Source organism: Monodon monoceros, unplaced genomic scaffold (assembly GCF_005190385.1).
Source record: "Monodon monoceros isolate NGI ecotype Baffin Bay Population unplaced genomic scaffold, NGI_Narwhal_1 Super_Scaffold_22, whole genome shotgun sequence".
Classification (NCBI taxonomy): Eukaryota; Metazoa; Chordata; class Mammalia; order Artiodactyla; family Monodontidae; genus Monodon; species Monodon monoceros.
This window is the reverse complement of record NW_021703779.1, coordinates 99,463,320-99,489,395: the sequence shown is the minus strand read 5'-3', so window position 1 is coordinate 99,489,395 and position 26,076 is coordinate 99,463,320. Positions and strand designations below refer to the sequence as shown.

General features: G+C 41.4%; 1 protein-coding gene across 1 annotated transcript in view; it reads right to left on the bottom strand.

The window, feature by feature from the left end:
- The window catches only part of IL13RA1 (interleukin 13 receptor subunit alpha 1), a 65,738-nt gene that overhangs the window by 18,162 nt on the left and 21,500 nt on the right, over positions 1–26,076 (bottom strand). The window contains exons 5-8 of the mRNA XM_029241273.1: positions 11,068–11,255; positions 8,173–8,324; positions 2,259–2,306; positions 1,840–1,972 (exon numbers count right to left, since the gene is read on the bottom strand). Of these exons, the coding sequence (XP_029097106.1) occupies positions 1,840–1,972; positions 2,259–2,306; positions 8,173–8,324; positions 11,068–11,255 (521 nt within the window). The remainder of the gene's footprint in view (positions 1–1,839; positions 1,973–2,258; positions 2,307–8,172; positions 8,325–11,067; positions 11,256–26,076) is intronic.

Genomic DNA, 26,076 nt, shown 5'->3' with positions numbered 1-26,076 from the left:
TGAGACTGAAGTCCCAGTCAACAGCTTGACTGGAACCTTATGAGAGAACTTGAGCCAGACATACCTAGCTAAGCTATGCCCAGATTTTTGAGCCATGGAAACTGTGAGCTAGTAAATATGTGTTTTTTATTTTTTAATTATTTTTTTTAATTTTTTGGCTGCACTGCACAGCATGTGGGATCTTAGTTCCCCAACCAGGGATCGAACCCACGCTCCCTGCATTGGAAGCATGGAGTCTTAACCACTGGACCGCCAGGGAAGTCCCATATATGTGTTTTTTGTTTGTTTGTTTGTTTTAATTAATTTTTATTGGAGTATGGTTGCTTTACAATGTTGTGTTTTCTTGTTTTTTGTTTGTTTTTTTTTTAATTAATTTTTATTGGAGTAGAGTTGCTTTACAATGTTGTGTCCAAATATGTGTTTCGTAAGACACTAATTTTGGAACTAATTTGTTATGCAATAATAGATAACTAATACAACCTTGCCTGGCACATAGCTTGTTCAGTCTTTCAATTAATAGGGAATTGACTACTTCAATAACCTGTCTCTCTGACTGTTAGATAGCTGTTAGAAAGTTCTTAAGTTGGTCCTGTTTTGGTCCATGGAGCCACAAAAAAAGATAGCCTACTCCCTCTTCTACCTGACAATACCTCAAACATTAGAATTCAGCAATTATGACTCCCTAAGCTTACTTCGTTAACTGTTCTTCCCCAAATTTTGAGATTCTTCAACATCCTGATTACCCTTCCAAGGAAAGATTCCAGTCTGCCAATGCACCTCTTACAATGTGGTGCCCAGGATGGGATGCTGTATACTTTTGATGTGGCCAGGACACTGTGCCCCACCCTGCAGCATCCCCTTGTTCTGGATGCTGCACTATCACTGCTGCCTATGACTGCAATATGCCTTTGGGGGATATTTAAGGGACCGATGTTGAGTCACTTTGAGCTTACAGTCAAATAAAACCCTATCCCTCACCCCACAGCACACACATCCATGAGGGACATGTCTTTCCAATCCTGTACTTGACCCTGGCAGATAGCTTGCTCAGCCTCTCAATTAATAAATGAAACTGATTTTCTTCAAACCTAGATATATGTTTATCTCTATAAAATGCCATCAAGGTCATTGTCCTACTCTTGATTCTGTTACCAGCACATAGGATAGTACTCTAGCATTGCACAATCTGCAGATTTAATCATGCCTGCCTTCTGTATTTTTGTTCAGGTTGTTAACAAAGATACAGACAGGACAGGAGAGAGGATAACACCATTTGGACTGCAAATTTTCAAAGAGTTGCATATTGTAAATTAACCCTGAGTGATCCGACAATAATTAAACAGAAAATACATTTCAATTGTAAGTATCCTCTGGCTGACGTCAAGAATAAAGAACAGGGACTTCCCTGGTGGCGCAGTGGTTAAGAATCCGCCTGCCAATGCAGGGGACACGGGTTCGAGCCCTGGTCCCGGAAGATCCCACATGCCGCGGAGCAACTAAGCCTGTGCGCCACAACTACTGAGCCTGCGCTCTAGAGCCTGCGAGCCACAACTACTGAGCTCGCGTGCCACAACTACTGAAGCCTGCACACCTAGAGCCCGTGCTCTGCAACGAAAGAAGCCACCGCAATGAGAAGCCCGTGCGCCACAACGAAGAGCAGCCCCCGCTCGCCACAACTAGAGAAACCCCGCATGCAGCAATGAAGACCCAACGCAGCCAAACATAAATAAAATTTTTAAAAAAGAATGAAGAACAGCCCTTTCCCACAATCAAGTTTCTGCTTCAACTTAGTTTCCATGCATCAATGGTTTAACTTTTAATAAAATCCCATTCTCTTACCTATACTCATTGCTTGACTCCAATTACTCCAGAGTTTGTCATCCTCATAGCATAACTTATTTGTTTTGACTCTTATTCTGACTGTGTTCAAAGTATCAGGAAGAACACCAGGGACCATGAAACAAATTGTACCCTTAGATATAAAATAAAAGCACACAAGGAATATTACCAGCTTATTCTCTTTCTCTGCTTCTGAATCCTAAATATAATTATCTGCCAACTTTTGTATATGATTAAGACTTTGTATTGCAATACAAATTATCTGACTTTAACTCCTGAAAAAGAAAATTGGCAATAATCCACAGAACAAAGTAGTTTGTTTTTCTCAAAGCAGTTCAAATTTAGGATATGCTCACCCTGTCCCACCCCCAATTACTCTATGAGTTTAAGCCCAAATAGCTAAAATTGAACTTACTGACCTCTAGGTTTCCTTCAAATTCTGAATTCTGACATTTGGCTTCTTCAACCTTGAAAATATAAAAAATGAATACATTCAAAAAGTTTTAAAGACCACACTTTATATCGTTTAACCGTTTTAACAAGTTTTCTTTTATGCCATTATCAGAGGACCAGGTGCAGTGAAAAGAGGTAGGTTTTTAAAAATAAGTGGTCAATTACATATCCATATGTGAAAAAAAAGAATCTTGACCCCTACCTCACACTATTTACAAAGTCAATTCCATATGGATTGCAGATCTAAATGTGAAAGTTAAAATAAATTAATAAATAAATACATAAATACAGCAAGCTTTTAGATGAGAACATACAACATCCTCATGACCTTAAAGTAGGAAGATATCTTAAATAGGACCAAAAAAATATTAACCATAAAGGAAAAATTTTTATAAAATCATCTATATTAGGGCTTCCCTGGTGGCGCAGTGGTTGAGAGTCCGCCTGCCGATGCAGGGGACGCTGGTTCGTGCCCCGGTCTGGGAAGATCCCACATGCCGCGGAGCGGCTGGGCCCGTGAGCCATGGCCGCTGAGCCTGCGCGTCCGGAGCCTGTTGCTCCGCAACGGGAGAGGCCACAACAGTGAGAGGCCCGCGTACCGCAAAAAAAAAAAAATCATCTATATTAAAATTAAAAGCTTCTGTTTACCAAAAGATATCCTATTAAGGAAATTCAAAGGTAATGCATAGAGTGAGAAAAGATATTTGCAGTTTATGACAAAGGACTTGCATATATATATATAAAATATATATTTATATATAATACACACACATACATATACCTCATAAATTAATAAGAAAAAGACAGACAACCCAATAGAAAAGTGGCAAAAGACTTGAACAGACATTTCACAAGAGGATATTCAAATTGCCAATAAACATAGGAAAAAGTGCTCAACTTCATTAGTTATCAGGAAAATGCATATTAAATCCACAAGATAACGATACACACACCTACTGGACAATACCAAGCGTTGGTGACGATGTAAAGCATCTAGCACTCTCAATTTCTGCTTTTAGTAGTGTAAATCGGCACAACCATTTGGGAAAACTTATTATCTACTAGAGACAATCATATGTAACCCTATGGCCCATATATGCGCAACAGAAATGTACACACATGTGCACCAAGAAATAAGTGTGCAAATGTTCATAAAAACTCTATTCATAAAATTCCAAACTGGAAACTATTCAAATGTCTATCAGTGGGAGAATGGAGAAATCAAATGTGGTATATTGACATGATGGAATGAATGCAATGAGATGCACCTTCAACCACAGGCAACAATATCCGTGAATATCATAAACGTAACATTGAACAAGAGAAGACAGACACACAAAAGAGTTCTGTATAATTCGTTTATATAAAGTTTAAAAAGAGGCAACAAAATTAATCTATGGGATTAGAAGTCAGGATAATAATTGTTCTTTGGGAAAGTAGTGACCAAAAGGAGTCATGATTGAGCTTCTAGGGTACTGGTTATGTAAGTGAAAAATCATTTGTGAAAAATCATTGAGCTGTACATAATGACTTCTGCAATTTTTCTATAGTATACTATATATAATAAAAAGTTAAAAAAAGAAAACTATTATGCTCCGTTGTTGAGAGTATAATATACCAAAAATGACTGGGTTAGAGAAAAGAAAGTAAAATGCAATTTTCTCCTCTACACAACTTAAGTCATGCGCTGTCTGAAGTAAAGAGAATAACCAGTTCCTAAAATGTAAATATTTCCAAATCAACAACACATGAAAATCTGTTGCTTAGTTAAATAGTCTACTTCTGGCCAACAGGTCCATGAAAAGATGTTCAACATCACTAATCATTATCGAAATGCAGATCAAAACCACAATGCGATATTACCTCATACTTGTTAAGTGGCTATCATCAAAAAGATAAGTGATAACAAGTGCTGGAGAGGGTGTAGATAAAAGGAAACCCTCGTGCACTGTTGGTGGGAATGTAAACTGGTGCAGTGACTATGGAAAACAGTACGGAGGTTCCTCAAAAAATTAAAAATAGAACTACCATACGATCTAGCAGCCCCAAGGAAATCCTGCCATTTGTGACAACATGGATGGAACTTGAGGGCATTATGCTGAGTGAAATAAGTCAGAGAGAGAAAAACAAATACTGTATGATCTCACTCGTATGTAGAATCCAAAAAAGTCGAATTCACTGAAGCGGAGAGTAGAATGGTAATTGCCAGAGGCTGGGGAGTGAGGAAAATGGGAAGATGTCGGTCAAGGGTGCAAATTTTCAGTTATATATTCTGGGATCTGATGTACAGCATGATGATTACAGTTACTAACACTGTATTGTGCAGAAACTAACACAACATTGTAAATCTACTATCTCATCACACACGCAAAGAAGGTAGGTTTGTGAGGTGATGAATGTGTTAACTTGTTTGTGATAATCATCTCACAATGTATATGTATATTAAATCATGTTGTACACCATAAAATAATCACATTGTACAACCTAAATACATACAATTTTTACTTGTAAATCATACCTCAATAAAGATGGAAAAAATAGTCAACTTCTATCAAAGAGATGTTTAAACATGGGACAAAGACCAGAACACACGCTATGATCTTTGGCATTCAATGTCATTCACTAAATGGTTCCTACCAGCATTTGTGAAGAGTGAAAGGCCAACTGAATGATGAAGAGCCATCCTATCAATATTTTATATAGGGGCAGAGCAAAGGCCACTCGGGGGCTACTGTACAACCAGTGCTGGCCGTTCGGAATCAGAGGCCTGCTGGGGAATCACAAGTGCCAACTACCACTTGAGGGACCAGGTTGCAGGCTGATGTCCCCCCTCCCCTGGACCATCTCCCAGATATATATATTCCAAAGTCAGCAAATCATTGTGTAAATTGATAGTTCTGGGCTCTTGTTCAAATGTAAATCTCCTTGTGTAGTTTACCAACTGCTCAGATATTTCCATGAGAAAAGGAAAACAAGGACACAGATCACTAAGTAGATAGCTGGCGGGGATGGAGGTAGTCAAAGACAAGTCACTTCTTACTTTATGATTCTCTCATGAGCTACCTCTGACCCAGCACCATGTGATGGCACCAGTTCATGTTCCAGCCTACTTCCCCCTCTTAACTAGAACACCAGGCAAAAGAATTACTCAAAAAAGTCTTGCAGAAAGAAACAAAAAGGGTCTAACCAGCAGAGCTCAAAATCGGCAAGTACACAAAAAGCTGATGACATTCTAGGGGAAGAAACAGCTGGTGAACATCTGCTAAGAGAGAGAACATTAAACTCAAGTGTATAAACAGAGTTAACTCCAAATCAACTATAGTTCTGGTTTTGATGGATAAGTTCCACAGTATAGTGTGCTCTCTTCAGTTCAGAAGTTTGCAAAAAGAAAAAAAAAAGGTAACAATTCAACAAGAATTTATCAAGTGGTGACTATGCACATGGTCTTATACCAAGTGTTCTTGGTCAAAGCTTAATACATGGAGACCAACCTCTGAAGTCATACTTATAAGCTATGTGGCCTGCAGCAAGTTACTTAACCTCTCTGAGCCTTAGCTGCTCAGTAAAATGTAGGTTAAAAGAGAACCTATTCCATCGATTGTTATGAGCTACTGTATAAGAAGTACATAGAAGAGTATATTTGTAACACATCATAAACAATAAGTGATGGCTGCTACTATTAACAGGAAGTATTGAGGTGGTCCCGGGGGTCAGACTTTTACAGAAATCTTGACTCTATCACTTATTAGAAATGTGACCTTAGAAGTAACTTCTGGGACCGAGTTTTCTCATCTGTAAAATGGGGACAAAACAACAGGACCTTGGGACTTCCCCGGTGGTGCAGTGGTTAAGAATCCGCCTGCCAATGCAGGGGACACGGGTTCGAGCCCTGGTCTGGGAAGATCCCACATGCCGCAGAGCAACTAAGCCCGTGTGCCACAACTACTGAGCCTGCGCTCTAGAACCCGCGAGCCACAACTACTGAGCCCACGTGCCACAACTACTGAAACCCGCGCACCTAGAGCCTGTGCTCTGCAACAAGAGAAGCCACCACAATGAGAAGCCCATGCACCGCAACAAAGAGTAGCCCCCGCTCACCACAACTAGGGAAAGCCTGTGCACAGCAACGAAGACCCAACGCAGCCAAAAATAAATAAGTAAATAAATAAATTTATTAAAAAAAAAAAAAACAGGACCTAGATCCTTGGAGTTATTGTGAGGACCAAATGAGACAATTCAAATAAAGTGCTTATTAAAATAGCTAATACATAGTAATTGCTTAATATATGTTAGCTGGTATTAGTAGCAGGAATGGCACAAAGTAACCACCACCTAACTCCTCCCTACAGGAGCTTATATTTTTTGGTAGAGATCATGGGTAACTAGCAGGACATAACTCAGTACCAAGTGAGTAATGCAAGCAGCACGTGTCTCAGGATTTCAGACAGAAGAGAACAGTAAAGGCTGGAATAGTCAAGCATATTCGGCTTTCGGATAACTCACTTGGTTGTAAATTCAAGCCTCACCCCCTCCCCACTTGGAAGCCCTTTGCCTTTTCCTTTGTGGCATTATTTGGGGATTCAGGTTTCTGGTACGAATAATGATTATTCTATTTCAGCAAACGCCTTCATTTGCAAATATCCAGAAGAGGTCTGCTCAGCTGTGGACCTGGTCACTTCCTCTTGGAGTTACAGCCTGTTAATACCAGCTTATTTTAGTAAATAAAATAATTTAGTTTTTGAAACTCCCATGATGAGCTAAAGCAAGTGGACCAAGGAATCTGCCCACATGTGAGATTCAGGACTCCTTTAAAAATCAATATAATATACTTGGTTTCTAACCTCTAAAACTCAAATGCACACAGGGCCCAGGCAGGTGGCACACAAATGAGTGGGGCAGTCCACGTGGTCCTAAGGCGCCACCTTATGGCAACTACACTGTCAGGTACCACAGTTTTAAATCTGGGTAAAAAATTCAAATTTAATATACAAGCAAACAAAACCCCACTTTGTTTGTGGTCCAAACAGAAATGTTTGAGGCCCGAGTTCATGTCCTCTGCTGTAAAGCGTAACAATGCGACTGAGGCCCGGAGGTTATGCCACATCCTGTTATGCCCAGTGCCCCACAGTGACCCCTAATTAGCATGTTTTGTATTAGATTACAAATAGCGTAAATGTACATAATCCAAAAAATACTGACTACTCAGTACTGACTACTTTAGTTGCCACAGACTCCAAGAAAACTGAATGGCTGTACTGGAGCCTCCAAGTATCTACATAATCTGACCCCAGCCTCATGCTCAGACATCTCTTCCTACTATATTTTGGTCACACCAGTCTCCTTTTTCTCACACATGCCAAGTTCATTCCTGCCTCAGAGCCTTTGTACATGCTGTCCCCTCCGCCCCCAGATCGTCAAATGGCTAGCTCCTGTGCATCTCAAGTGTCATCACTTCGGATGACTACCCTACCTAATATTCCCTCAGGACTTCCCATCACCCCCATTTAATTTTCTGCATAACATTCATTCTCTAAAATTAGCTTGCTCGTTTACACACTTGTTTTCTAGTAGGTAAGCTTCGAGGGGAAAAAATTCTTTTCGTCAGGTGTCATGTGCACATGAAACAGTGCCTGGCACATGGTAGGCACGTAATAAAAAGTTTTTGAACAAATGAATTAATGAATGGATGGAATCTTGCAGCCGATGCTACCATAAACTGCCAAACCTTTCACCATACTCTATTTCAGAGAAGTTTCATCACCATCGTCATCAGACGACAAATCTAAGAGCTACATTTCACTGATATTTCAATTTATTACACTGTAAGGAATTCAAGTGAAAGAAAAACATCTAAATAACAACTATCAAAAAAAAACTTACGTAGAAAATGTCATGTGTCTCAGCTTGGCTGTTATTGACTTCTACTTCATAAGATAAGCATCTGCTATAAAAATTCTGTGGATTCTTCCATTGCACGTATAAGTCACCATTTTGGAAGGAGAGATTTTTAATATGTGGAGGATCAGGCTTCACTGATAGAAAGAGAAGAATACAAATTAGCTTCCAGAGTTTATTTTGATGAGATACACATATGGGTAGAGACAATGAAGGTCACAGAGCAAATCAAAATAGGGCTGATGCTTTTAATGGCCTTACATGATCAGACATACAGTTCTAGAATTTCTGATTAGCCACGATTAATATAGGGCGCCTAGTAAATGTATCTAAGGAACATCTTTGGGGTGTCTGCCAGGTGACATGAACTCTGATCTGCATCTGCTTAGGACATGGCTGGGGTATAATCAGGACATCTAGCTGCAACAAGGAGGGTAAAGAAAAGAAGTGCTTAAGTCCAGATATGCCTCTACATGATGGGTACCAAGGAGCATCAGGTACAAGCGGTTTCCCCAGGCGACACTCACTTATGCCAATCAAAGACCACAATTAAAACATTAGCATTGGGCTTCCCTGGTGGCGCAGTGGTTGAGAGTCCACCTGCCGATGCAGGGGACGCGGGTTCGTGCCCCGGTCCGGGAGGATCCCATGTGCCGCGGAGTGGCTGGGCCCGTGAGCCATGGCCGCTGAGCCTGCGCGTCTGGAGCCTGTGCTCCGCAACGGGAGAGGCCACAACAGTGAGAGGCCCGCATACCGCAAAAAACAAAACAAAACAAAACAAAAAAACATTAGCATAGTTTTCCGTGGGACAACTAAGCCCGCGTGCTGCAACTACAGAGCCCACGCACTCTGGAGCCCGAGTGTCACAACAAATGAGCCCGCATGCTGCAACTAAGACCCAACGCAGCCAATAAATAAATAAATATTAAACATTAAAAAACAGCCTAATTTTGTCACATGCTACAACATGGATGAAACTTGAGGACATTACGCTAAATGAAATAAGTCCATCACAAAAGGACCAATACTGTATGATTCCAGTCATATGAGGTACCTAAAGTAGTCAGTCATAGAAACAGAAAGTAGGAAGGTGATTACCAGGGGCTGGGGGAGGGAGGAGGGGGACAGGGGGAGGGGGAATTAGTGTTTCATGGGCATGGAGTTTCAGTATTACAAGATGAGAAAGTTCTAGAGATATGTTGCACAACAATGTGAATATACTTAACACCACTGAACTGTACACTTGAAAATGGTTAAGATGGTATATTTAATGTTATATAATTATAACCACAATTTAAAGGAAAGTAAAAAACAAAAAATTAGCCTGGTCAATTTAGTTTTTCAGGAGTCAACTATGCTTAAGACCGAGCAACAAAAGAGAATGGATAATTAACAGAAAACAACTTGACAATGTCATCTTCTAGCTGAGAAGGATCTCCCTTTATTTTATTTTTTAAATTAATTAATTAATTTATTTTTGGCTGCCTTGGGTCTTCATTGCTGCGTGCAGGCTTTCTCTAGTTGCAGCGAGTGGGGGCTGCTCTTCGTTGCGGTGCACGGGCTTCTCATTGCGGTGGCTTCTCTTGTTGCCGAGCATGAAGCACGGGCTTCAGTAGTTGTGGCACGCGGGCTCAGTAGTTGTGACTCGTGGGCTCTAGAGCACAGTCTCGGTAGTTGTGGCGCACGGGCTTAGTTGCCCCGTGGCATGTGGGATCTTCCCGGACCAGGGCTCGAACCCGTGTCCCCTGCTTTGGCAGGCGGATTCTTAACCACTGCACCACCAGGGAAGCCCAGGATCTCCCTTTATATCACCACTAATCTCTAGGAAGAAGAGCAGCAAAATGAGCTTTAAAAGGTCCAACAAGGACAACCTGCCAAGCCGGGGGGCGGCGGGGGGTGCAGAGAAGGTCTTTGCTTCAGATGATCCTACTTGGCAAGTTTCCGCACACCCCCCGCACCCCAACCCCCCGCCCCAGCCTACAAACTATGCTACCCTGCGTGCACTACTAGAATTCATTTCCATGGCTGTCAGAAGCGGCGGTAAACAGCGTTCTACTCAGACTTGGAAACCTCTGTCAATTCATGATTATTTGCCTATAAATTTTCTGTGTACCACTTAGCCAGAATCTGAGCTCTCTGTTGGGATATCACAACAAATAAATAAACGTGACGCTTATACTACTCTGCTATAGAGACTTACAAAACGCTTTTATACAGCTCACATCATTTGGACCTTACAACAATCCTTTGAGGTCAAGAGGAACTGTGTACCCCCTTTTACAGATGAGGAAGCACTTAGAGTGTATATGCCTTGTCCAAAGTGAAGAAGCTAGGACCTTAAGCAGGTCTCTTAAGTTTTTAAGTTGAGGACTCTTTCTAGTGGGCTGAAACTCAGCTGCACTGGTTGTTCTGATTGAGCAGTGCCTGGGTCACCCAGAATGTTAGACAGTTTGAATATCACCCCTGATCACTCCACCTCCAGTCTAAGCTTTTTTTTAACTAAGAGGCAGATTATCCAGGAACTATATTAAGTCACATTTATTCTGCAGCATCATCCTCTGGAGTGTAAGTAAAAGAGAACAGATCTTGAGTCACAGAGCCCAGGTTCTAATCTCGGTTCTGCAACTGACTACTTGCTCTAAGGCTCAGCGTACTCACAAGTAAACAAGGATAAAGCATGTGGCATGTGTGCTCAATAAATATGAGAATTTCCAAGCTTGCTTCTTTAAAAAGGAGCGAAGAAATATATACATAAATATAGTCCCTTTTTTTTCTGGGAAGATCTTCAAACCAAAAATCATCATTTTTTATTACTTCTATTGATGTTCAAAAAAAATAACACTTTTATCCACACTGTCTTAGAGGACTTCTAAAACGTACCATGAGAAGTTAAAGGCACTATATTGAAGGATGGTCTGATTTTTCCTGCATTGTCCTTGACCATTACTTGGACACTGTGTTGTTCAAAACTGGAATCCTTCACCTTAGTCAGAGCAAAGGAACAACCAATGTGTTGACCTTCTCTATAGATGTCTTCACATTGAAGAACTTTTCCTAGGCTGCTGTGCCTGCAAGGTAAAATAAGACAACCTTCTGCATTATTTTTAACCAGATATTCAAGAAACAAAGGTAGAAGTTTATTTGTTTGGTTGTTTTTAAATGACTGAAGATGTCCATGAAAAGCCATATTTGCAAACTGGCAGGGTAGCATTTTTTAAAGCCCTATTTTATAATGTGGCTCCATTTCATACTCTAGGAAGAAGTGAATGATCCTTTTTCATGAATATTGGTACTTTCAATAGTTAGAGAAACTAGAAGAGTCCTGACTCTTTTTCCTCTTCTGTATGGGAGATGGCATGAGGTCAGGATGAGAAATGTTACGCTTCCTGAAAATGCCTCATCTGCTCAATCCCATGGTTCTCCTCTGGGCCCTCTGCCTGCTCCTTCCCTGTTTTCTTGGCTTGCTCCTCTCCTTTCTCCTATTCTCAGAGGATTCACATCCGGTCCTCAGCCCGCTGCATATCCCTCTCTATTTCTTACTCCCTCATCCATTCACCCATTTATCACTTCCACCCCTTGACTAGAATTTCTGCACTGAGGATTTTCCTAATCCTGACCTCTCGCCTTGGAGCTAGTCCCAGATTCCTAACTGCTCCACCTGAGTGTTCCACCCACCTCAAATTCAGCAGCCAAAACGGATGCCCCCTCTTCCCTGCCAAACTGCCTTTTCTTCTAACCATCCCAGTTTCCATCAGTCAGAACTCAGTTTCTCTGGGCTTCTCGGTTAGAGCCTTTGAAATCACCTCTCTTCGCTTTCCCTATATTCTATCACCAAATTTTGTTACTTCTTCCTTTGCAAAGCTTCTGGGATTCTCTCCTATGATATTCCCCTCATCCTGTTTCAGGTCCTCATCACTTGAGGCTTCATGGCTTCTCCAGACTGACCTCTCTGACTTTATTAGTGTCCTCCAACCAGTGCCAGATCAATGTTCCAGAACACAATAGCTTTCTAAGTGTCTTACTCCACTGTGTGGTTCTAAATGCTGGTATCTTGTTTCCCATTTCAAAAAACCTCTACATATACCTTTCCCCAATGATCATCTAGCACAGCGCAGGCAGACAATGTGCTCATTACACTTTTTTGTCTAGACTATCAAAGGACTCTGTTTTATAGTAACTGGCAGAAGACACAGAGTCAACCCTTACATTATCAGTCACAAGGGGAGTTGTGCAAAGGTTCTGCAGAAAAGGAAGACAATTTAGAAAATGAACTAAGAGTAAAGAGTCCCAAACCCTTCACCTGTTTACTTCAGAATCACCTGTGCTCATTCTAAAAATGCAGGTTCCTCAAACCTTCTCCCAGAGAACCCTACTTAGAAGGTTTTGTCCAGGGCCTAGGAATAAGCATTTTGACAGCAATTCTCCAGGGGATTGTGCTGCAAAATCCAGTCTTATAAAACTCAGATCTTTCCCATAAATACAGTCAATTGATCTTTGACAAAGGAGCAAAGGCAAGACAATGGAGCAAAGATAGTCTCTTCAACAAATGGTGCTGGAACAACTGGACATCCACATGCAAAAAAAATGAATCTAGTCACAGACCTTACACTATTCACAAAACTAAACTTAAACTCACAATGGATCACAGACCTAAATGTAAAATGCAAAACTATAAACCTCCTAGGAGATAACACAGGAGAAGAGCTAGACAACCTTGGGTATGATGATGACTTTTTAGATATAACATCAAAGGCATGATCTTTAAAAGAAATAATTGATAAGCTGAATTCCATTAAAATTAAAAACTTCTGCAAAAGATAATACCAAGAGAATAAGAAAACAAGCCACACACCGGGAGAAGATATTTGCAAAAGACACATCTGATAAAGGACTGTTATCCAAAATATACAAAGAACTCTTAAAACTCAACAATAAAACAAACAACCCAACTAAAAAATGGGCCAAAGATCTTCACAGACACTCCACCAAAGAAGATATATGGATGGCAAATAAGCATATGAAAAGATGTTCCACATCATATGTCATCAGAGAAATGCAAATTAAAGCAATAAGATACCACTACACACCAATTAGAATGTCCATAATCCAGAACACCAACACCACCAAATGCTGACGAGGATGTGGAGCAACAGGAACTCTCATTCACTGCTGGTGGGAATGCACAGTGGTGCAGCCACTTTGGAAGACAGTTTGGCACTTCCTTACAAAACTAAACATATTCTTACCATATGATCAGCAATCGTGCTCTTTGGTATTTACCTAAAGGAGCTGAAAACTTATGTGCACACGAAAACCTGCATACAAATGTCTAAAGCAGCTTTATTCATCATTGCCAAAGCTTGGAAGCAACCAAGATGTCCTTCAGTAGGCAAATGGATAAATAAACTGTGGTACATCCAGACAACAAAATATTATTTAGCCTTAAAAAGAAATGAGCTATCAAGCTCTGAAATACATAGAGGAACCTTAAATGCATATTACTAAGTGAAAGAAGCCAATCTGAAAATGCTACATACTGTATGATTCCAACTATATGACATTGTGGAAAAGGCAAAACTATGCAGACAGTAAAAAGATGAGTGGTTGACCATGGAGGATAAAAAAATCAGTGGTTGCCAGGGGTTGGGGTAGGGGAGAGATGAATTGGTGGAACACAGAAGATTTTTAGGGCAATGAAAATACTCTGTGTGATATTATAATGATGGATATATGTCATACATTTGTCCAAACCCATGAATGTAGAACACCAAGAGTGAGCCCTAATGTAAACTATGGACTCTGGGTGATTATGATGTATCAGTGTAGCTTCATCAATTGGAACAAATGTACTATTGGTGGGGAATGTTGATAACGGGGGAGGCTATTAATTGTGGGGGCAGTGGGTATATGGAATATCTCTGTACCTTCCTCTCACTTCTGTTGTAAACCTAGAACTGTTCTAAATAATGTCGTTTTTGAAAAAGAAAACAAAAATTCAGATCTAATGTATTTAGTTCTTCAAAAGCTGTGCAAAGAAATGCTTCAATATAGAAAGTGACCTTGTCCCTTAAGAGATAGTACATAAGATTTTTCTTGTGGTTGTAGGCCCCTGTGGTTCATGAATGAAACAGTTTTTTAAAAGCTCAGTTACAGCCATGACTAGCTTTTAGATCAGACAGGCCTGAAATGTTTTCCACCCACAGCCAAAAATAAAAAACTGAAGAAACTTATGACATCATTTCTACATAACTAAAGAAAACTATGTAGAAAGTTAAATTTTTTTCAATAATGAACCTTTGAGATTCCTTTTTCATTTATGTACCCTGAGTATTTCATATATGCTCATGGACCCCAGATATGAAATTTTAAAAAAAATTTGTTGTTCTTTAGAAAAAAAATAGCGAAAGGAAAAATACCGGTTTTGAATAGACAACTTTCAAAATTTTGTGAAAGATTAGATGATAACCTAAGATAGGACGCATTCAAGTGCTTCCTGTTAAAAATCAAACACTGGAATCCACAGAATCATACTGTAGACATAAGGAGAAAATGGACAAATTAAAGACTATTTCCCCACTCTAAAGATGATTAATATGATAAGAAATTCCCGAAAATTCATTGGCATGGCTAGTCTGTAGCTATTAAGGTCAGGCTCCCTTCAATGCCAGACTATCCCTGCAGGACTTCAAGTCATTGCCCCGGGGCTTCAAAATGACTCTGCGTTTTCTGACTGGTGATTAGGGAAACAGTCCCCCGCAGTTTGTTTGACAAGATTTAAACTGGTACCTAAACCAATTCTGAGTGCTTGATTATGAATGAGCCACATGTCTTTCTTTTGTGGTTTTGATTGGAAAGGACCTCTCTAGGGGAGAGCAGGGAGGAAGAGGTATGGGCTAGGCGCTAATTATGCGAGGTTGGGCAAGAGGCCAGCTATGTATACTGGCTACATCTGCAAGGGAGTGGGGATGAATAATAAAAAAACAATATAGCCACCATGTATTGCGTGCTTACTCTATAAATGTTAGCAGTTAGGCACAACTCTCAACACTCTTCATATAACAGCCCTCACAACATCCTTAAGAAGTAGCACTATTATTACTACCCCCATTTTACAGATTACAAAACTGAGGCTCAGAGAGAAGTGACTACCTCCAAATCACACTGCTAATAAGAAAGAGAGCCAGGATTTGAACCAAGGCAGTGTGGCTCCAGAAACAAATAAGCTGCGGGGTAGTAAGGGCAAAAGATACAGAATTTATACCAGTACTGTCCAACAACGTTTTCTGGGATTATGGAAACGTTTGAGATCTGTGCTGTCTGATTCAGCAGCCACTAGCCATATGTGAAATTGGCTACTAAGACTGAGCAACTGAAGTTTTAATTCGATTTAATTTTAATTAATTTAAATTAAAACGTAAACAGTCATGTGTGACTAGTGGCCCTTGTATTGGCCAGCACAGGTCTATGTTACAGAAAGAGTCCATCCGCGCTGATGACCAACTCTGGGAACATGTATGACAAGAAGTGGTATTACTGATGCCTGCTCCCCCCACCCCGGGTGCCAGCGAACCCCCACTCTCTGAGGATGGCTTCTTGCGCCACCTCCCATAGCTGTAGATTATCCCCTGCACCAAGGCCTGAACTAAGGGCTGAAAGCCAGCCCGAGCACCATCTGCTGTCAGCTTTGGCAAGACACTGCATCGGCCCAGAACGTTTCAGCCCAGAGGAAGAAGAATGCCTTTCTACTTGGTCGGGCCAGTTTTTTGTAATTTATTCATCAAGAGGGGATACTGGAGAGAAAGCTTCAAGAAGGCAGAGGAGTAAGCCGTGGAGATCACCTTCCTCCCCACAGATACATCAGAAATACGTCTACATGTGGAACAACTCCTACAGAACACCTGCTGAACGCTGGCAGAAGACCTCAGACCTCCCAAAAGGCAAGAAACTCCCCACGTACCTGGATAGGGAAAAAGAAAAAAGAATAAACAGAGACAAAAGAATAGGGATGGGACCTGCACCTCTGGGAGGGAGCTGTGAAGGAGGAAAGGTTTCCACACACTAGGAAGCCCCTTCACTGGCGGAGACCAGGGTGGCGGAGGGGGGAAGCTTTGGAGCCATGGAGGACAGCGCAGCAACAGGGGTGTGGAGGGCAAAGTGGAGAGTTTCCTGCACAGAGGATTGGTGCCGACCTGCACTCACCAGCTCGAGAGGCTTGTCTGCTTACACGCAGGGGTAAGTGGGGCTGGGAGCTGAGGCTCGGGCTTTGGAGGTCAGATACCAGGGAGAGGACTGGGGTTGGCTAGGTGAACACAGCCTGAAGGGGGCTAGTGCACCACAGCTAGCCGGAAGGGACTCTGGGAAAAAGTCTGGAACTGCCTAAGAGACAAGAGACCATTGTTTTGGGGTGCACGAGGAGAGGGGATTCAGAGCACCGCCTAAATGAGCTCCAGAGACAGTGCGAGCCGTGGACTATCATCACGGACCCCAGAGACGGGCATGAGACGCTAAGGCTGCTGCTGCAGCCACCAAGAAGCCTGTGTGCGAGCACAGGTCACTAACCACACCTCCCCTCCCGGGAGCCTGTGCAGCCCGCCCCTGCCAGGGTCCCATGATCCAGGGACAACTTCCCCGGGAGAACGCACGGCGCACCTCAGGCTGGTGCGACGTCACGCCGGCCTCTGCCACCGCAGGCTCGCCCCACATCCGCAACCCTCCCTCCCCCAGGCCTGAGCGAGCCAGAGCCCCCGAATCAGCTGCTCCTTTAACCCCGTCCTGTCTGAGCGAAGAACAGACGCCCTCAGGCGACCTACATACAGAGGCAGGTCCAAATCCAAACCTGAACCCCAGGAGCTGTGCGAACAAAGAAGAGAAAGGGAAATCTCTCCCAGCAGCCTCAGAAGCAGTGGATTAAAGCTCCACAATCAACTTGATGTACCCTGCATCTGTGGAATACGTGAATAGACAATGAATCATCCCAAAACTGAGGTGGTGGACTCTGGGAGCAACTGTAGACTTGGGGTTTGCTGTCTGCATCTAATTTGTTTCAGGTTTTATGTTTATCTTACTTTAGTATTTAGAGCTTACTATCACTGGTAGGTTTGTTTATTGATTTGGTCGCTCTCTTCCTTTTTTTTTTTTTTGCGGTACGCAGGCCTCTCACTGTTGTGGCCTCTCCCATTGCAGAGCACAGGCTCCGGACGCGCAGGCTCAGCGGCCATGGCTCACGGGCCCAGCCGCTCCACGGCACGTGGGATCTTCCCGGACCGTGGCACGAACCCGCGGCCCCTGCAATGGCAGGCAGACTCTCAACCACTGCGCCACCAGGGAAGCCCTCTTCCTTTTTTTTATATATATATATTTTTTTCCTTTTTCTCCTTTTGTGGGTGTGTGTGTGTATGCTTCTTTCTGTGATTTTGTCTGTATAGCTTTGCTTTTACCATTTGTCCTAGGGTTCTGTCTGTCCATTTTTTTTTGTATAGTTTTTCACGCTTGTTATCATTGCTGGATTTGTTTCTTGGTTTGGATGCTCTCTTCTCTCTTTCTTTCTTCTTTTTATTACTTTTATATTTTTAATAATATATTTTAATTTTTTTATTTCAATAACTTTCTTTTTCTTTTTCTTTCTTTCTTTTTCTCCCTTTTCTTCTGAGCCGTGTGGCAGACAGGGTCTTGGTGCTCCGGCCAGGTATCAGGCCTGTGCCTCTGAGGTGGAGAGCCAAATTCAGGACATTGGTCCACCAGAGACCTCCCGGCCCCACATTATATCAAATGGCAAAAGCTCTTCCAGAGATCTCCATCTCAACGTTAAGACCCAGCTCCACACAACGACCAGCAAGCTACAGTGCTGGACACCCTATGCAAAACAACTAGCAAGACAGGAACACAACCCCACCCATTAGCAGAAAGGCTGCCTAAAATCATAATAAGGTCACAGACACCCCAAAGCACACCACCGGATGCAGTCCTGCTCACCAGAAAGACAAGATCCAGCCTTATGCACCAGAACACAGGCACCAGTCCCCTCCACCAGGAAGCCTACACAACCCACTGAACCAACCTCACCCATTGGGGCAGACACCAAAAACAACGGGAACTATGAACCTGCAGCCTGTGAAAAGGAGACCCCAAACACAATAAGTTAAGCAAAAGGAGAAGACAGAGAAATACACAGCAGATGAAGGAGCAAAGTAAAAATCCACCAGACCAAACAAATGAAGAGGAAATAGGCAGTCTACCTGAAAAAGAATTCAGAGTAATGATAGTAAAGATGACCCAAAATCTTGGAAATAGAATAGACAAAATGCAAGAAACATTTAACAAGGACCTAGAAGAACTAAAGATGAAACAAACAACAATGAACAACACAATAAATGAAATTAAAAATTCTCTAGAGGAATCAAGAGCAGAATAACTGAGGCAGAAGAACAGATAAGTGACCTGGAAGATAAAATAGTGGAAATAACTACCACAGAGCAGAAAAAAGAAAAAAGAACGAAAAGAATTGAGGACAGTCTCAGAGACTTCTGGGACAACATTAAACGCACCAACATTCGAATTATAGGGGTCCCAGAAGAAGAAGAGAAAAAGAAAGAGACTGAGAAAATATTTGAAGAGATTATAGTTGAAAACTTCCCTAATATGGGAAAGGAAATAGTTACTCAAGTCCAGGAAGCACAGAGAGTCCCATACAGGATAAATCCAAGGAGAAACACGCCAAGACACATATTAATCAAACTATCAAAAATTAAATACAAAGAAAAAATATTAAAAGCAGCAAGGGAAAAACAACAAGTAACATACAAGGGAATCCCCATAAGGTTAACAGCTGATCTTTCAGGAGAAACTCTGCAAGCCAGAAGGGAGTGGCAGGACATATTTAAAGTGATGAAAGAGAAAAACCTACAACCAAGATTATTCTACCAAGCAAGGATCTCATTCAGATTCGACGGAGAAATTAAAACCTTTACAGAAAAGCAAAAGCTAAGAGAATTCAGCACCACAAACCAGCTTTACAACAAATGCTAAAGGAACTTCTCTAGGCAGGAAACACAAGACCTACAATAACGAACCACAAACAATTAAGAAAATGGTAATAGGAACACACATATTGATAACTACCTTAAATTTAAATGGATTTAATGCTCCAACCAAAAGACACAGACTGCCTGAATGGATACAAAAACAAGACCTGTACATATGCTGTCTACAGGAGACCCACTTCAGACTTAGGGACACATACAGACTGAAAGTGAGGGGATGGAAAATGATATTCCATGCAAATGGAAACCAAAAGAAAGCTGGAGTAGCAATTCTCATATCAGAGAAAGTAGACTTTAAAACAAATACAACGAGAAGAGACAAAGAAAGACATTACATAACTATCAAGAGATCAATCCAAGAAGAACATATAACAACTGTAAATAATTATGCACCCAACATAGGAGCACCTCAATACATAAGGCAAAGGCTAACAGCCATAAAAGGGGAAATTGACAGTTAACACAATCATAGTAGGGGACTTTAACACTCCACTTTCACCAATGGACAGATCATCCAAAATGAAAATAAATAAGGAAACACAAGCTTTAAATGATACATTAAACAAGATGGACTTAATTGACATTTATAGGACATTCCATCCAAAAACAACGGAATACACTTTCTTCTCAAGTGCTCATGGAACATTCTCCAGGATAGATCATATCTTCGGTCACAAGTCAAGCCTTGGTAAATTTAAGACAATTGAAATCATATCAAGTATCTTTTCTGACCACAATGCTATGAGACTGGATATCAATTTCAGGAAAAAAAAATCTGTGAAAAATACAAACACATGAATGCTAAACAATACACTACTAAATAACCAAGAGATCACTGAAGAAATCAAAGAGGAAATCAAAAAATACCGAGAAACAAATGACAATGAAAACACGATGACCCAAAACCTATGGGATACAGCAAAAGCAGTTCTAAGAGGGACGTTTATAACAACACAATCCTACCTCAAGAAACAAGAAACATCTCAAATAAACAACCTAACGTTAGACCTAAAGCAATTAGAGAAAGAAGAACAAAAAACCCCCACAGTTAGCAGAAGGAAAGAAACCATAAAGATCAGATCAGAAATAAATGAAAAAGAAATGAACGGACTTGAGGATATGGGGAGGGGGAAGGGTGAGCTGTGACAGGGCAAGAGAGAGGCATGGACATATATACACTAACAAACGTAAGGTAGATAGCTAGTGGGAAGCAGCCGCATGGCACAGGGATATCGGCTTGGTGCTTTGTGACTGCCTGGAGGGGTAGGATAGGGAGGGTGGGAGGGAGGGAGACGCAAGAGGGAAGAGATATGGGAACATATGTATATGTATAACTGATTCACTTTGTTATAAAGCAGAAACTAACACACCATTGTAAAGCAATTATACCGCAATAAAGATGTTAAAAAAAAAAAAGAAATGAAGGAAACAATAGCTAAGATCAATAAAACTAAAAGCTGGTTCCTTGACAAGATAAACAAAACTGATAAACCACTACTCAGACTCATCAAGAAAAAAAGGGGGAAGACTCACATCAATAGAATTAGAAATGAAAAAGGAGAAGTAACATCTGACACTGCAGAAATACAAAGGTTCATGAGAGATTACTGCAAGCAACTATATGCCAATAAAATGCACAACCTGGAAGAAATGGACAAATTCTTAGAAAAGCACAACCTCCCGAGACTGAACCAGGAAGAAACAGAAAATATAAACAGACCAATCACAAGCACTGAAATTGAACCTGTGATTAAAAATCTTCCAACAAACAAACGCCCAGGACCAGATGGCTTCACAGGCGAATTCTCTCAAACATTTAGAGAAGAGCTAACACCTATGCTTCTCAAACTCTTCCAAAATATAGCAGAGGGAGGAACACTCCCAAATTCATTCTACGAGGCCACCATTACCCTGATACCAAAACCAGACAAAGATGTCACAAAGAAAGAAAACTACAGGCCAATATCACTGATGAACATAGATGCAAATATCCTCAACAAAATACTAGCAAACAGAATCCAACAGCACATTAAAAGGGTCATACACCATGATCAAGTGGGGTTTATCCCAGGAATGCAAGGATTCTTCAATATATGCAAATCAATCAAAGTGATACACCATACTAACAAACTGAAGGAGAAAAACCATATGATCATCTCAATAGATGCAGAAGAACCTTTTGAGAAAATTCAACACCCATTTATGATAAAAACTCTCCAGAAAGTAGGCATAGAGGGAACTTACCTCAACATAATAAAGGCCATATATGACAAACCTACAGGCAGCATCGTACTCAGTGGTGAAAAACTGAAACCATTTCTACTAAGATCAGGAACAAGACAAGGTTGCCCACTCTCACCACTATTATTCAACATAGTTTTGGAAGTTTTAGCCACAGCAACCAGAGAAGAAAAAAAAAGAAAAGGAATCCAAATCAGAAAAGAAGAAGTAAAACTGTCACTGTTTGCAGATGACAGATACTATACACAGAGAATCCCAAAGATGCTACCAGAAAACTACTAGAGCTAATCAATGAATTTGGTAAAGTAGCAGGATATAAAATTAATGTACAGAAATCTCTTGCATTCCTATACAGTAATGATGAAAAATCTGAAAGAGAAACACTCCCATTTACCACAGCAACAAAAAGAATAAAATACCTAGGAATATACCTACCTAAGGAGACAAAAGACCTGTATGCAGAAAACTATAAGATACTGATGAAAGAAATTAAAGGTGATACAAACAGATACAGAGATATACCATGTTCTTGGATTAGAAGAATCAACATTGTGAAAATGACTATACTGCCCAAAGCAATCTACAGATTCAATGCAATCCCTATCAAAGTACCAATGGCATTTTTCACAGAACTAGAACAAAAAATTTCACAACTTGTATGGAAACACAAAGGACCCTGAATAGCCAAAGCAATCTTGAGAGAGAACGACGGAGCTGGGGGAATCAGGCTCCCTGACTTCAGACTATACTACAAAGCTACAGTCATCAAGACAGTATGGTACTGGCACAAAAAGAGAAATATAGATCAATGGAACAGGATAGAAAGCCCAGAGATAAATGCACACAAATAGGGTCACCTTATCTTGGATAAAGGAGGCAAGAATATATAATGGAGAAAAGACAGTCTCTTCAATAAGTGGTGCTGGGAAAACTGGACAGCTACATGTAAAAAATGAAATTAGAACGCTCCCTAACACCATACACAAAAATAAACTCAAAATGGATTAAAGACCTAAATGTAAGGCCAGACACTATAAAACTCTTAGAGGAAAACATAGGCAGAACACTCTATGACATAAATCACAGCAAGATCCTTTTTGACCCACCTCCTAGAGAAATGGAAATAAAAACAAAAATAAACAAATGGGACCTAATGAAGCTTAAAAGCTTTTGCACAGCAAAGGAAACCATAAACAAGACCAAAAGACAACCCTCAGAATGGGAGAAAATATTTGCAAATGAAGTAACTGACAAAGGATTAATCTCCAAAATTTACAAGCAATTCATGCAGCTCCATATCAAAAAAATGAACAACCCAATCCAAAAATGGGCAGAAAACCTAAATAGACATTTCTCCAAAGACATACAGATTACCAACAAACACATGAAAGAATGCTCAACATCACTAATCATTAGAGAAATGCAAATCAAAACCACAATGAGGTATCACCTCACACCAGTCAGAATGGCCATCTTCAAAAAGTCTACAAACAATAAATGCTGGAGAGCGTGTGGAGAAAAGGGAACACTCTTGCACTGTTGGTGGGAATGTAAATTGATACAGCCACTAGGGAGGACAGTATGGAGGTTCCTCAAAAAACTAAAAATAGAACTACCATATGATCCAGCAATCCAACTACTGGGATTACATATACTGTGAGAAAACCATAATTCAAAGAGTCATGGACCACAATGTTCACTGCAGCTCTATTTACAACAGCCAGGAGATGGAAGCAACCTAAGTGTCCATCGACAGATGAATGGGTAAAGAAGATGTGGCACGTATATACAATGGAATATTACTCAGACATAAAAAGAAACAAAACTGAGTTATTTGTAGTGAGGTGGATGGACCTAGAGAGTGTCATACAGAGTGAAGTAAGTCAGAAAGAGAAAAACAAATACTGTATGCTAACACATATATATGGAATCTTAAAAAAAATAAAAAGGTTCTGAAGAAAAACCTAGGGGCAGGACAGGAATAAAGACGCAGATGTAGAGACTGGACTTGAGGACACAGGGAGGGGGAAGGGTAAGCTGTGACAAAGTGAGAGAGAGGCATGGACATATATACACTACCAAACGTAAAATAAATAGCTAGTGGGAAGCAGCCGCATAGCATAGGGAGATCAGCTCGGTGCTCTGTGACAACCTAGAGGGATGGGATAGGGAGGGTGGGAGGGAGATGCAAGAGGGAGGAGATATGGGGATATATGTATACGTTAGCTGATTCACTTTGTTATAAAGCAGAAAGTAACACACCATTGTAAAGCAATTATACTCCAATAAAGATGTAAAAAAAAAAAAAAAAAGCCTATAGTAACAGCTTTCTCCAGACTTCACCACAACATCATCAGGGCCAGGCTACTCCTTTTAAAGCTTAGTTCTCGGTCCCTTTCACTAGCAGTTCCTTCGGGTGGCAGATGTACTCAATCCTCCTCTGTTTTTATTCATCAACTATAACGCTCTTGAGTTGTTTATCCCTCCCTTCTAAGTCCTCACCCCAGTCCTGAATGTTGTCTAACTTTGGATCCTACCAAACATTCAAAACCTATTTATGGAGCACCTCTACCATGTATCAGGCACAGGGGGAAACAAGACACAGCCCCTGCCCTCAAGGGAGATGGCAGTCTGGGGAGGGTGACCACTAAGTAAACGGGAAATGCAACACGATGTGCTGAGTATTATGACACAGGAAGGTGCCAGATACCGTGGTACATGATGACTGGGGACATATCTAGCCTTGAGAGGTCAAGGAAGGCTTTCTGGAAGGGAAGTGATGTCCGAGCTAAGAAGGACAAATAAGGGGCATCCAGGTGAAAGGGCAAGGCTTGGGCTGTGAGGGAACGCAGGATGCTTCCGCTATTCTGGCTGAACGTTCGGTTTGGTTGCCACTCTTCTGTTTGAGTGTTTGAAGAGCGAGTTTGAGGAACTGGAAGAAGTTCAGTGTGGGCTGGGAGGTAGGTGCAAGAGGGGTGGGGGTACATGGGGGAGACGAGACTGACGCTACAGAGATGGGCAGGAGCTGGAGCACAAAAGGCTTTGTCGGTCACGCTGGTGAGTTTGGACTTTATCCTGCAGCCACCAGGGAGCCACTGAAGGGCTTTAAGTAAAGGAGAAACAACAGGTACCACAAGCGGACAAGTGAAACTGCAAAACCTCAAGTGAGAATGATCTGTCCTGAGGGGTGGGGGGGACTGAACTGCACAATCTCAGTCTGGCTTCGCCTGCAGTGCTTCTCAACTTGGCCGGGAGCACCTCTGGGGACAGGGGAGGAGAGTGAATGCTAACCCCCCGGCAACTTGGGAGGTTTTTGTTAAAAAATTCATGTGATATTTTTATACTATAAGCATATTTTTTTGTACAGAGTGTCCATTCTTGAATAAAGTAAGTTCAGTGTTGGCTTGTAGATAATAAAAAGAAAGTATTTGATTTTGATTCAATAAATGTTTCTCAATCCTGAAAAAAAAAATCGTGGTTGTTTTGCGTTCTATTGCATGACATAGCCGTGAGTGTTTTCATATACCAAAAATATTTTACAGCAAGTCATCAGGCAAAATGGACATTCCAGGATAAAGGCCATGTTTATACTATAGCTTCAGAAGTCCTGGATGTGGCCTTTCACACCCCACTCTCTCAGAAACAGTCTGAAGGAGCAATAGACAGGGGGACAAGGGCACATGCAGGGCAGACTGCCAACACTAGATCTCCTGCTTCCTCACCTGGAATCACACAGACTCGATGACCCCAGTCCTCAGACCACTCTTGCCCGGTGCCACCTCCAGCCTCGGAGACTCCACCCCAACCAGGCAGTGCACCCCCTTTATCAAAGCCTCTCAGCCTCGCTCCGCCACCACCCCAAGCTCCACCGTCCCACCCCAAGCTCCACCGTCACTTCCCACAGAGTCTGCCTACGCTTCTGGAAGCCTCCATCATGCACTCTTATTTTATATAGGCAATTGTGCCCGGTGCTGTCTCCTCCAAATTTGAAGCTTTAGGAGTGAAGAGACATGTTTCTTATCTCTGCTGCCCATTCAGTGCTTTACCCACAATGTGTGCTAAAGTTTTACTGAATTGAATTGATTATCCGGGCCCTTTCATCCTTGTTCTGCTGTTAATAATTCTAGGCTCTAGAGAGAGCAGACATCAGAAGCAAGAAGAACTACAATCCTGCAGCCTGTGGAACAGAAACCACATTCACAGAAAGATAGACAAGATGAAAAGGCAGAGGGCTATGTACCAAATGAAGGCACAAGATAAAATCCCAGAAAAACAACTAAATGAAGTGGAGATAGGCAACCTTCCAGAAAAAGAATTCAGAATAACGATAGTGAAGATGATCCAGGACCTCAGAAAAAGAATGGAGGCAAAGATCGAGAAGATGCAAGAAATGTTTAACAAAGACCTAGAAGAATTAAAGAACAAACAAACAGAGATGAACAATACAATAACTGAAATGAAAAATACACTAGAAGGAATCAATAGCAGAGTAACTGAGGCAGAAGAACAGATAAGTGACCTGGAAGACAGAATGGTGGAATTCACTGCTGCAGAACAGAATAAAGAAAAAAGAATGAAAAGAAATGAAGACAGCCTAATAGAGCTCTGG